This window comes from Chroicocephalus ridibundus, chromosome 8, assembly GCF_963924245.1.
Source record: "Chroicocephalus ridibundus chromosome 8, bChrRid1.1, whole genome shotgun sequence".
NCBI classification, from domain to species: Eukaryota; Metazoa; Chordata; class Aves; order Charadriiformes; family Laridae; genus Chroicocephalus; species Chroicocephalus ridibundus.
This window is the reverse complement of record NC_086291.1, coordinates 7,181,653-7,195,976: the sequence shown is the minus strand read 5'-3', so window position 1 is coordinate 7,195,976 and position 14,324 is coordinate 7,181,653. Positions and strand designations below refer to the sequence as shown.

The window sequence follows — 14,324 nt, the reverse complement described above, 5'->3', positions numbered from 1 at the left end:
CTTAATATAAAATTAAATACAGAATATTAATAACTGTCACCATCTCAGTGCGGGATTTTAATTAACAGCTTTTGTTAACTACAGCTTGATTTCATTGCAGTTAGCCAATTATAAAATTCTGTGTTGCCTCATACACTTTCGCCACAAAAAAATTTTATATGTCCTACAATCTGTTAATTACATTAGCAAGTTCCTATACACTATGAAACATACACTTAAAACGTAACTTCAATATAATCCAAGACACAAAGTACATTAACCATTTAGTAACTGGTTTTATAGTTAATACAGTTCCTTACCTGTACAGATGTACAACAGATATAAACTAATTAGAAAGTAACTAAGAATATCATGAGAAATGTCATTCCACTCGATGAACATGAATTTAACCCCCTTCATGATATAACTTTTGTAGATGAAAACTTTCCTGTAATATATATTAGGGTCTGGCATATTTATGTCAGCTGAAAATTGAGACTATTCTCAATCCCTTCCAAATGCAACACCCTGCTCAGGCAGCGTCACCTACAGCAGGTTGCCCACAACTGTGTCCAGTTGAGTCTTGAAAATCTTCAAGGATGGAGAGTCCCCAGTCCCTCCAGGGAACCTCTGCCAGTGTTCAACCAGCCTCACAGTGAACAGGGGGTTTCTTGTATTTTTTCTTAGTACCTTTATTTGTGTTCTGTCCAAACTTTCTCAAACAGAACCACAGCAAAGTAACTCTTAGAAGAGAAAATAAATCTTACACATACACAGCTTCAAACAAAACTTTCTCTATTTTTCACTACTTAGAAACTAGCCCTGAATTTCTGTATGGTAAATAATAACACAATAATACTACAGTGTAATTACTTACAGCGTAATGGCTTTCCATAGTAGTAAGAATTTTTGCGTAGTTCTAATGCAAGCTCAAGAGAAAATCATGCCAGAACATCCCATGTTTTCTACACTGTGCATTAATTTTTTTTTTTCCTAATTTACCATTTAGGAAAATACATTCACTAAAACATAGTGGGTTTTGAAAAGTGGAATAAAAAAATTGTCATTTACTACTACAGACTCCCCCTGGACTACTATATACTTCCACATCAGCTCAACAGTCCAAACAAGTCAGCCAGCCGAGTAACACTGCAACAGTAATTTTCATGAGTATTCATGTAAAAGTAATAATTTCCTCTGCTTTGTCTTACACTAATATACTATCAGTGGAAAACTCAATAGCATGTCAGAACACAAATTTGCACTAGGAGCCACATATGGCAATGTTATAGAGCAAACGAATTAGCAAACCTCCGCCCTACAAGGCCCTGTTCTATTCAGCACCTTATGTTTAAGCATATATTTAATACAGCTCCTAAAACTAAAGCCAATCATTCTGCAGCAAATCTTTCTTACTACAGTATTTTTATAGAGCAAAGGGAAAGAAGAACGTATTTCTAAAATAAAAGGACAGTACAGAATATCAATCAATTTCAATATAGATGAAATTAAAAGAATGAAAACTTTTTTGTCAATGAGATTAATACTTTCTTCTGTTCAGATTCACTGAAAACCAAACCATTGTTATCAATACTACTGTAGCTCCAAAAATCAACTTTCAAACTCCTAGTATATTAACTATAGGAGATGATACGAAATCAATGCAAAGAAGCAAATGTCAAAGGTTATCTTATTGTTATATTATTTATATTATTTTCCAACAGTAGGATAAATTGGATTTGAATGTTTAACATGTTCTGTTGAAGTACCATACTGTACTTCTGAAGGGGAGGGGAAGGAAGACTACCATTCAACTTATTCAGACAGTTTTTACAAACTTCACTAATGCACTGAACTTTATTCACCCACTGAAGCAAATAAATGGGACTAACCATTTAACCTACTCAGACTTTTTTTAAATTATTATTTTTCATCAACATAAAGCACTCAATCAAGAAAAACACAGGTAAGGTATGATATTCATACGTGGTTTAGTAAATGTAGTATTTTGACCTATTTAAGACAATTCAAGAGACTTTGGGAAGCTATAGTTTACTCAAAGTACACCTCTCCCCATTTTAGGACCCATTAATTCTAATACACATGACAAGAAATACTTGTTAAACAATAACCCTTGTTGAATTTAATGACTTGTTTTAATGAACAGTTACTGATTAGTACCCGCAGATATTTCAGATCACAATTAAGCACTGAAAATTCTCATATTCTTACCAAAATCACTTATAGCTGAGGTCTAATTCTTTTTTTACCTAAAACTATGCTTTAAAAAAAAAAAAATTGCCTCGTGCAACTTTCACCTACCATGAAAGGTGTTATAAACAACTGAATGACTGGTAGGGAAAAAAAATACATTTCAAACTCCTCCTCATTTTCCCTTGTGCTACTTTTATATTCGTTTAATTAAATGTAGTTGGGAAAAAAAAATCTCTACTGTAACAGCCACAGATACTCAGTAATGCAAGGTAAGGTATAGGTGGAAAGGTTTGTAGGACCTAGAGCCTGAGAGAGGTCCTCAGTGGCTGAGGCCTTAAACATGACCAGGAAGGAAATATTTCGTGTCCTGGAAATTTCCAGTCTTCATCAGAAATCATCACTTTAAAGAGGACCAAGAGCTTCAATAAACACATACCAGAAAGAATAAAAATAAGCACAATCCTATTTTCCTCTTTTTGTAGGTTTGTTAGCTCCTTTTAAATCAACTGCTAGTCTGTATTAAAATGCCTGTACATATTAATTTTGTACAATATAAAGATAATTTAACCCCAAATGCATTAATTCACTATTAATGAAGGTATCAAGATATGTGTAAAAATTAAGAATTTTCAGCTAAAGAAAATGGAGAATTACTATGAATACCTGGTAAGGGCTGTTGAATAATTTTCTCCATCTCGTTTACAATTTCTTGACGAATTCTGAAGTCATCATCTGATATGCCTTGTTCATTTGCTGCCTCAATGAGCGTAAAACTCAGAGCAGCCAACTGTGCAGATGAGGGGGGTGGGAGGGCACGCAGCTCATTTTCTTCTTGTTTTTCCTGAATAATTGTTGGATGATAAAAGCAAAAACTGATATTTTAAAAGAAAAAGGTTATCTCATACTATTGCATGATATTAGAACGTGCTGTTTGTGTTCCTGTATTTACAGGTTGTCCTGACCAAACGCCTTCAAAGGTACGTACTCTGTCCAGTCTAACTGGCAAATGTACCAGTACGGCTCACAGAAATGTCAGTAGATGCTCAGTGTTTAAAAGAGAACACGTTGTTTCACAGCTGGCAACTGGGGAGGAAATCTGCTGTGTTACATTCCTGAACCACATTTTCTGACAGTTCTGAAACAGAATTCATCCAAGGAAATGAAAAGCTGTAATTGTTCCTACATAATAAAAGTAACCGAGCTGAAAAAGTTCTTCTCGAGTCACACATTTTTCAGAGTGGATTATACTTGAAGGAAAGGTATGAGAGGCAGAAAAAGTATTCCCATCTCCAAGAAATGTTGGTAAGTTGAGTCCCATGCTAAACAGCTGGTGCCAGAAAGTGCTATTTTTAGTGCATCAAGTTATTATCAATTAAATCCAACAGCAAGAAATACATCAGACACATTAAGTCATTTCAAAGTATGACAATCACTTGTTTCATGAATTCATCAACTAAATGAAATATGTGACTGACAACAGAAATAAATAACAACCGGAAAATAATTCTGAACTAAGAAAACAGAGTCCAGTATGAAAATGTTTGGTTAGTTCTAGGCTGCATCTCTTAACTCTTCTGTTCTTATTTCAACAAATTTAGACTAAGAAAGAATATGCACCTTTTTAAGGGCTGTGGTTTTTTAATGTCACTGCTTTAGCGTTTTTCTTGAGTGGGGAAGCCACAGGTGCTACTAAGCTTATTTGATAGTCACATCTCTCATAGTTACAGCTGTAAATAGGTATATTTTATGAAGTAACATTTAAACAGTTACATAGCTCTTATCACTGTAATGTGGCACACAACATAAAGCTATCTGAAGACAAGTGTTAAAAACTGAAACCGCTCCATGTCCTTTAACATTTCCATTCAGTGGTAAAGAAACCTCATTCCTCAACTCTTCTCTCCATGCTCAGATGAAGAGCGTGGTACGAATGTGCTTCCATATCAAACACGGGGCTGGTTTGTTGGCTGATTTATTACATTTTTATTCCATGATGCAACTTAGCAGACAGCAAGAGAACCAGAATCCTTTACAAATAATAACTGAACATTATATAAAAATGCTACTTTCTGAGATGTAACGGATTTATGGCATTCAGAGTTTTCCAGGTGATGACTTGCATATACGATAGAATTAACAGTGTCAATTACAAACAGAAATTACAAACACGGCAACAGAAGTAAGTGACTGAATTTCGGGGAATGGCTGTAGGAAGAGTAATTTTAGCCATCTGAATCACAAAATCTGACTCACAATACTGGGGAATTTGTACCTTTTCGTGAGCATTTACAAAAACGGGTTAGCAAGACAATCTGTGTGCCTTTTATTGGATATCATGCTTGTAACAGTTCTTTAAAGCAAAGCAAATAGTAACAGCATGGTATCTGATAAGGAAACTGTTTATCTCTTTGAAAGTCTTAGAACTGTTTTTCATATTAAACAGATACATAAACCCAGGGAGATGATGACTGACTCAGGAACTGAATCCCTCACTACTTTAACTCTCTTTTTTCAGTCTAGACATACTATCCACTCCACTCACCCATCACAGAAAAGATGTAGATAAAAACTTCACGAGGCAGACAAAAGAGAAACCAGAAAACCAACATCCCCAGCCCCACCTCCAGTCCCTGCTCCCAACAATATTCTTTTTGGAAGAAACAGAAAAACTAAATACGTTTCTCACCTAAGTTACCTTGCATTCTGTTACTAAAAGTATGATGAACTGCCCACTACCCAGAGACACTCATTCAGAAGCAACAACCAAAAACATTCTTTCCTCTCTGCCTGGACAGATCATCAAGCCCTTCCTCTCAAACAGAAAACAAGCAACAGAAATTTGTGGATCTCAGCAAACTCTCACGTAAATGAAGATGACCAAAGAAAACATACCACATAACAAAAAAAAAAATCTTAAAAAAAAAAGGAATTAAAAAAAAAACAGTCAAAATTGTATTTGTTAACTTACCATTATATTTTTCTTATGACGTTTTTCTTTAATATGCTTGTGAGCTCCCTGGATATTTTCAATGTGAACTAAGCAGAGCTTGCATAGATACTGACAGTTGGTGTATTCTGGGGAGCGCTGAGGAAAAATGGCCATAGATTAAAAGAAAATGTTTCTGCCAATAGTGTCTGAAAAACTCAATTCTTTGAATAATAAATTGTATTTAACAATTATGTAACACTTGTAATGTCAAGGTGCTTTGCAAACATTAAGCAATCTTCAAAAAACACAGTGGAAATGGATTTTTACCCATATCACAAGTGGGGAAAGCAAGAAAAGGAAGTGAGATGACTTGAATATTACACTTCTCAGTAAATTTCAGCAAGGCAAGATTAAGACTGAAGAGTTTATGCCTCTTAAGGCTGACCTAAAGGCCAGTAAGCCATTCCCTTGTCGGCTCAAGCTTTTAATAACTATGGATTTATCAAATCTCAGCATCTATCCTCCTTTCTCTGATGAGAAAATGGGAAGTATTCATCATATTATCTAGTATACATGTTATGACAGATGGTGTTGTTGTTTGGCTAGCATATTCGCAGCGTACTGTGCAAGTACTGCATTTTTTCTTCCATTAAAAAGGAGGTGGCTGGCCAACAAGGACGAAGATAGCCAGTTTCTGACTTACTAATGACTAACTGTACTCTGGATAAGGTGGGATCCTCCAACAAGGGGTAAGATTATTCCATTTTGATGAATAATTTGGGATGCCCAGAATTGGAGAAATATGCTGAACAAGCACCTTTTTGTACAGACAGGCTGGGAGAGTTTGAGTACACAAATGGAGAGCTGCTACTGGGGAAACCCCCAGAGTTTGAAAGAAGCAGACAAGCCTCAGGAGATGACGGGGGGACAGAAATCACTATTTTCCTAGGGTCCAAGAGGCAATACTGTAGAGTTTCTTCAACCAGGAAACGACCAAGAACTACTAGACTAAAAGGCAGAAAGGACCACCGCTGCAAAGACAAGGAGCTGTTTGCAAATAATTCCACTTTAATCTGTCTCATCCTACGGTTGTACTTTCTTGATCTAATAAAACACAGCTATAGAGATTGGAAACCTTTTGATGTGCTCACTGCAAAGACAAGAGGGCCCCAACAAAAAGCCTTAGGTTTCCTCCAGACTTGCTAGCATTTTTCCAATAACTGCTATCAGTTATAACTGGGAGAGAAAAAAACCAACTACTTCACATTTTCATCCTAATTCTAATACATCTGTATTTGCTAAACCTAAGAAATATACTGAAAACACCAGATGTTTGAACAGTGACATAACAATGAATGAACAAAGAACACCATTTTAAGACACTAAGTTGGACTACAGATCAGTTAAACAAATCTGACTTACTATACGGAAATCTAAACCACTGCTAAATTTGGACAAGTTTTTCCACTTACTGAGTCTAATCTTTTGGTTTTGGGGGGGGGGGGGGAAGGTCTGATACCCTCCAACTGCAGGGTAAATATCACTTTAAAATAACATGCTCTAAAATCATAATTATGCTTTTATTACTAATTCTCTTCACCCTTATTTCCTATGAGACAGATACCTAGCAAGATGAAATTAAACATTCATTTGGAAAACAACTTATAGACAGTTAAACTTGTCTGGCTCGGAAGATTCAAGTATTAGATACCCGATGACTGAAGCAGATCAAAAATATTTTACCACTCTTCTAAAACTGAACGAATATCAGCAATAATAGTATTTCTTTTTTAAATGGGTATTTCTTTACAATACTGGTCTGCAGTATTACGCCAACAGAAGTTGCCAGAAAGACTGAATCATGTAATGCCTTTTATTTTGCCTTTGTTGTAAAGCCTTTTTTAATCATCTAGTTAAACACCAAGCTACAGACTTGAGTAAGACAGATGCATCCAAACAAGGCAGGCCTCATGAAATTTGTGCTTGGATATTCAGGGAGCTAATCCATCTCAGAGCCAACTGTATTTTTAAAAACTCTCAGAGAATGGGAAGGTTCCAGATCACTAGGCAAGAGAATCTTAAGAATATCTTTAAAAGACTAAAGAGGATGAGCCAAAGAATCAGCAAACAGTCAGAATTAGCACCCAGAAAAATACTGTATTAAATTAAGTTATTAATAAGCACATAAAAACAGGTCATAGGTGGCAAACTGATCTGCTATAAACAAATTGCACTAACTAGGGTTGCTTTTTTAAAGACAAAATCATAGGGCTTGAAGAAGCAGCAGCAGATGTTGTATCTTGAAGTTTTTGTCACTTGTCATAGTATCAGTCTCAAAAGGAGACCATAAATACTATCTAAATAAAGAACACTACGGTGGAAGCAAAACTGCTCCGGGAACTGTCCTCGGAGCACACATACCTTGACGGGTTCACCACCAGTCTAAAAGCATGCGCCAAGGATTTTTCAACAGGGGTCCTTCTGGGGTCAGAAACATTTGCATTTTTGTTGAAAACTTAGGAAATGCAATAGAAATGCAATGCTGACTACAAATGCGAAAGATACCAAGTTGGGAGAGGTTACAGAAGATGTAAGATGACAGAAATTCAGTGATCACAACAAAGTAGATAAATGGAATAAATAAAGTGCAAATTAATAATAAAAACAAAGTATCATTCCTCCTTAAGCATTATTAACTGCAGAAAATACAGGGCTGGGAACACCTGATTGGACATTTCTTAAGAAAAGGATATGGGGAACGTTGCTGGTCAAACTACAAGCCAACATCCTATTGCCGCCAAAAAAGCGGATATCCTAAACACAAATGCAATATTTCAGACAGAAGAAATCAGCTTTCCTCTTTATATGTAAGACCTCAACTGAAATTGCATGTCCAATTTTGGATACCAGTTACATGTTGGATGCCTACAGAAAGCAACAAGAATAAACCAGTAACTAAAAACCCCCTAAGACCGAAGAACAAAGACTGAGTCTAAGAAAGACAAGACTGCAGGAATGGTAATGATATTCAAATATGTAGGAAGTTGCTGAAAAAAGTAATAAAGTTATATTTATTTTCCTAGGACAACGTATGAGGGATTAAAAGGCTGCAAGAGACACTTACATTAGACATTAAGAAAAGCTTCTGCGTTACCTATACTGACTTTGAAATTTGTCTCAGTGGAGATAATATTAAGAACAGTTTAGACGAACGTTTTTAAGGAGTCGACTGCAATATAGGTGATGCAGACTGTCAGAAGGCTAATATACTGAAGATAGCACAAGGTTCCTTTTGATCCTGTATTCTGAGTTTCCAGGTAACCAGACTTTCTAGAAAATCTTTGGTAAGTAATGGAACTGTAAACCCCTTGGTCTGCAGAATTAGAAAAATACTGTTCTACAAAGGCTACATGCGCCACGAAAGGAACACTAAGTTTTCAATCCCCCTCATTGGCCATGATGAATGACTAGTCAACTACTAGGGATAATGTCTAGTAGTACAACACCTACAGTGTTTCATTATAAAGAAGAAACAAAGCGAGGCAGCAGGCTCTAGTAGAAATACCACCCAAATAGAAATATGGTGAAGATAATGAAAGAAGACACCCATTTTCTTTTTTATCTGATCAACCTACTTTTTCAAGTCGGGAGATATAATCTCTTTCCAGACGTTCTTCAGCTTGTTTCAATCCTAGTTGCTGTTCAACTGTCAGATTAGATTCATCAATAACAGCAGTGTTTTCTAAATAATCAGCTTCCAAAGTGTGTTCTTTAGTTGATTCAGAATTCTTTATTTTACCTAGAGAAAGAAAGAGTAATTTTCTTCAGAGTAACTCAAGGAGAGAAAAAGTGAAAGTACAGAGCAGTTAAGAGCTTCTTGCTAAGGAGCTGGACACAAATTAAAGCTACATTCTAGTTTTTTGTGCAAAGGCTGGCTAAAATCACCTTAGATGTTAGAATCTTTCCAGTATGTTAACCAGTATTTTAGAGAGACTTCAGAGACTAGTCTGCAACTAAGACTGTTATCAAAAAGAGAAAATAAAAGGTAGATGCACTTTGTGTTTCAGTCTTCAGTCTCTGCTAAGTTCTTCAAGGCAAGGAAGGGGGGTTTTTGTTATGCAGAACAGAGTACTCAAGATCCTGATGTAACAGAAATAAGAAATACTAGGCTTAAATTTTTTATTTTTGTTTTTTTACACCATACATTTTGTTAAGGAAATAGTCACAGAATGGCCTTGAAGACAGTCACCCAAACAATCTTACAGAGCCAGTCATCAGGCATTTCAGGCCCTCGATTTTGAAGGCTGCTGGAGCTGCATCTGAACACACCACGACACCTTGCCACCCACGGCCAGCAGCCACAGAGCTCTGGAACGCGGCTACTCACAAACACGCAGGTCAATTACAAAAGGCCAGTTCCTCCAGATGCCTATGAATTGTTCATAGTCCACTAATTCGTACAAGCATCTACATCTTAAATTATTCCAGTAGTTTTTACATCAACAAAAGTGAGGGTTATTTGTGTTTTGTTTTCTTTTTTCTTTCCTTTCAAATGAGATCTGTGCCCCCAGATTAGGTAGGAATCAAAACTGAGCAAGTTTTCAAGTCCTGGTTTCTTAGTGACAGATGGTCCCTACAGTACATGATGGTGGTCTACAAAGAGCTGACTGATCATAGGATGCTGCCATTTCAACTTGTTTTTCCTGTTAAATTTTATTAAGATAGCTAAAAAAATCTGCACTTTAATATTTCTTAGTATTTCCATACAAGCAACTGCTGTAGCTGTTGCAATAGTGGGAAATACTTCAAATAGGAGGTCTGCACTGGCACACTGTCTTAAAACAGCATTTCTATTAGAAAAAACTGCATTTTGAAAAAGCGTCTCAAATTCTGAACTAATAAGTAAACCTGAAGTGAGACAAAACCTGATCCATAGATTTAATTCCGAAATTGAAAAATATGTATAAGTATTGAACACTCATAAGGGTAACCACTGATGGGTGGTACGGGTTCCAGGCCTCCCTAAAATGAAAAGCCATCTGCCAAAACATATTTTAAGCATTTTTAGTTACAAAAAGAGCACGACAAACACAGAAAAGAAGGTAAATATTTTCCCCCTACCTATAAAAAAAAACCCACTTTCCTTGCAGATTTTTCCACTGATCTTTCTGAAAAGCAACAATAACTGGCATTTCTGTAAGTGGCAATATTATTACGAAGGGTCCCCCCCTCCTAAGAAACTATATTCACAAAATTTCCTGAAACTCACACACACTAAGTATCTTGCAAAGATGTTTAGGTCTTAGGCATGAGAAAAAAGGACAGCTATTATCATAGTCTCTTATTCTCTAAGTAATATGCTTGTATTAATAGCATGTTCTCTCTAAATGCAATCAGCAACTTACCGTATGTGGAAAAAAATATGCAAATGGAAACATTTCAAAGCCCATTTCAGACTGTTAACAATTTTACCAGAAGAAAATTGAATAAAGTAGTGTTGAATAATACTCACTGAAGTCATCAGGTTTATGTTCCATTTTTCTTTGATCTGAAGCAGTCTTACCAGGATCACCAGTTTGATCAACACCACTCTTCAAAGTAAGAATTCCCAGTGGATTTTCCAACACCAGTTTCCCTTTCTGTGTAGCTGTTAAGCTTTCCATACTGACCCCATTCCCTGAAACATGTGAGCCTGGAAAGTTTTCTCCCACCAGTTGAGCTTTTGCCTGTTTCAGGTTTTCCACTGCTGCTGATAAATTAGAAAATTTTTTTGCTTTTCCATGACTTCGATCCTGAACATTTGACCCCGTATCTTTAGTTCCGGGAATAGTATTTACTTTGCATGATTTATTTTCTCCTTGTTTTTCAGAACAAACATCATTTTGTTTACTTTTTTTGCTGCTATTCCCACTTGGAGAACTTCTCCCAACATCCTTCACGGATTTGTCGTTTCTATTATGTTTATAATTTTGATTATTTGTAACTTTGACTGCTTTGCCTTCCTCACAGACAAGACGGACAGACTTCCTTGGGTCATGATTTCCATTCTTTGAGCTCTTGGCCTCTTCCATTATAGTGAAGACCTGCTTCTCCTGTCTCTTGAGACCACTTAAGTGCAATTCTTCAGTAATTTGCAGTTGATTTTAAATCCACTGTGCAGGCAAGGATCGTAGCTGATTGTCTACTGAAGAAATAATGACAGACATTTTTATATTGAAGGAAAAATATCAAAGCTCTACTTAGACAATGCATTAAAATAAACCTCTCTAAAGTAACTACAAACTATTACAGGAAGGATGTTCTCCCCACAGGTATAAGTGAATTTTCATAATACTTTCTGTATTAGAAGTGTAACTCATGAAAATTTTGATGATCTTGACTTCTATTTAAAATAGGAGATATGAAGAGACAAAAAATGGCAGAACATGGTAAAAACCACTCAGTGATAAACCTGCCAACAGCTTGCTTTTTTCTTCCCTTCCTATTTTTGGCTTTCTGAAAAAAACCAAGAACCAAGATATCTGCAACTACACTGGAAAAAAAAAATAAAAAAAAATTTAACACATCTAAAAAATACCACTCGATAAGCAGACCACTCAAATTAGCCACTAAAGAAAACTACTTCAGCTTCCAGCAAGCAAGCTCCATTTTATTAACTGAATTAAAAAAAAAATACGTATTTAGTGATATAGTTCAAAGTACTAATAATAAACCTGACCTATCACCTGTACCCATAGATACTTATGCATATTTCTGACACATACAATTCTCATATAAGTTAACTGCCATCAATTAAATAAGATTTTGCTTAGCCAAATACCCCCACAAATAGTATTTTGTTTAGCTGCAGATTAACTTTACTTATCTAAACCTCAGTCCTTTAGGTGGTATATCATCTGAGCTTTATGTTGGAGACAACTCAAAGATTGTTTTTCCAATGGGAAGCTAAGCATGAGTAAGTGGGTCTGTAAGGAATTACTCTTACTAATACAGAAAATGAAGGGGGAAATCTGTAACACAAACTTGGATTTATTTTTTATTTTTTTAAATAACCTCAAGATAGCAATAAAAAATTATGAGAATGAAGTATCAGGCAGAAGAAAATAAATTTTATAAAACTATAGCAAGATAAGAGTTTGAGAATAGAGAGTTTCTTTCCTTCCTGTCTACCTACATATTTGGCAGATAAAAGCATGATCCATGGGAATTTCTGGGTTTTAGAGAATCCATAAAAATAAATAGCTTATCATTTACTGAACAAAAGGAGTAACAGAACAGTCAATTAATTACAACTATTAGAAGTACCAATGTACTTTGTACTTAAATAATAAGAACCAGAAGGAATGATCAGATTAAAACATCTGGTTAAAAAAAAAAACTTTCTGAATATTGTCAGTATAAAGGACAGTAATACTTTTTTAGGCTATACAATGTAGTTACTTTCTCTCTCACTTTAAAGAGACACAAATCAGAAAATACTTCACGACACAAAGCACATACTAAAAATGGTTACCTTAAGCCTCTATTGACATAATTGAAAATATATATTATCTTTGAAAAATTAAAAAAACCAACCAACTGAAACCCATAAGAATTTTCACGAAGTTAATGTCAGCATCACAGTCTTCATTAAAATATAAAAGAAAAAAAAAATCTGTATTACTAAATTAATTCCAACAGCTAAGTATTTTATCTCACAAATATATTTAGCTACTATTACAACTATTTTCTATTAAACACTGACTACACCTGGCTCTTATTTCTAGACCAAAAGTCAAAGACCAAAAATCAAAAAAATTAAATAGTATTTGCCTTTGGATTGCAGACACTGTCTTCCCCACAGCAATTCTTATTAGCCCGGCAGCAGGAACTACTGCCCACCTATACCAGCATTGCTCAAGCCTCAGTGTGATAAGAAGGGCCCAGGGTCCCCACAGGTTGGCTAAATTATTCTAGTCTCTGACCACCAATATAAAGCTCTGCTCCATAGACTGGTGAGATCTTTTAGCTACATAGAAGAAGTTGCTATCTTTAAACTGTACTCTACTGAGAAGTCTTTTTATGTAACCAGAAGAGAAAGGACAGTAGGATTTTTCAAATTCTAAACTATTCCTTATGTTTTAGTTGCTCAACCTGAAAAGGGGTAAAAAAAAAATACAAAGCAACAAAAAAACCCCACACACATCAGTTCCGCTTTCATTTCCAGTTTGTTTCTGACATCCACACCACCCTTCAACTCAGGACTGGAACACACCGAGGCCACACTTCCACACTCACTGAAAAGCAGCATAGGTCAGCATCAACTCCGACAGGAGCAATAACACCCTTTCTCCAACCCCGGCTACTTACTCCCACTCCTCGGGCTGCTCCCTCCCTTGGGCAGTTCTGCAGTGAACAAAACCAGTAAACCAATCCAGCTTAACATAAAGCTGGCACAAGGGAGGAGGAGGAGCAGGAGCTGGTAATAAAAAACAACTAGTAGGGTGGGGACAACTTCTCTCGGCACCGCTTCCAGCTTAAAGCTACCATGAAACTCTGGCATTGGAGGAAAAGTGGGGCTTCATTTTGCTCTGCTTTGTGTAAGCATCAAATTGTTAGATTCACATTTTGCAAGAAGGTTTAAAAAAAAAAAAATCCACAACAGCTCAAATGATTTGATGTTATCCATTTAATAAAATACACAGTTATATATTCAAAGAGAATACATAAGCTATAATCAAATGTACAAATGAGATGGGGGAAAAAACTAAGGACACTGCTAATAAAAACTATCTTTATAACCCAGCTAATAAATTGAGTACTGTGATAATGTTACATATTAAGAGAGTGAGTGTAATAATGCAAGTAGTTAAGGTTAAAGAACAGATATATTCTTTATTCCTGAGAAATATGAATAAAGATAGGTCATGAAATGTCCTCAGACAAGAATATTTTGTGCAAAATAAAGCTAAGATTTCCGCAATGAAATTCAGAATTTGAAATGCAAGTGTAATAATAATGTTGTTGTACTTCGGGATTTTTTTTCTTTTTTCTTTCTTTGCTTTTGCTCTTTAAGAATGAAATGATTTAGCAAACAAAAAATAATCTAAACTGCTGTACAATACTCAATAGTAACCAAGCTAGCCATCTCACAAAGAACTGCAAAGTAAACCAACCAATGAAATTTAAGATGTAAAACAAAAGAAGAGACCACGACTAAAGC

The 14,324-nt window shown here is 35.7% G+C and overlaps 1 protein-coding gene across 6 annotated transcripts in view; it reads right to left on the bottom strand.

The window, feature by feature from the left end:
* TUT4 (terminal uridylyl transferase 4) overlaps positions 1–14,324 on the bottom strand; it is a 47,941-nt gene that overhangs the window by 27,831 nt on the left and 5,786 nt on the right. For 4 of the 6 annotated variants that reach the window (XM_063342732.1, XM_063342733.1, XM_063342731.1 and 1 more), the window contains 4 exons: positions 10,635–11,306; positions 8,758–8,921; positions 5,162–5,278; positions 2,857–3,034 (listed from right to left, as the gene is read on the bottom strand). In XM_063342732.1, coding sequence (XP_063198802.1) covers positions 2,857–3,034; positions 5,162–5,278; positions 8,758–8,921; positions 10,635–11,193 — 1,018 coding nt within the window. In that variant the 5' untranslated portion in view covers positions 11,194–11,306. The remainder of the gene's footprint in view (positions 1–2,856; positions 3,035–5,161; positions 5,279–8,757; positions 8,922–10,634; positions 11,307–14,324) is intronic. The other 2 variants (XM_063342735.1, XM_063342734.1) reach the window with 1 other exon arrangement.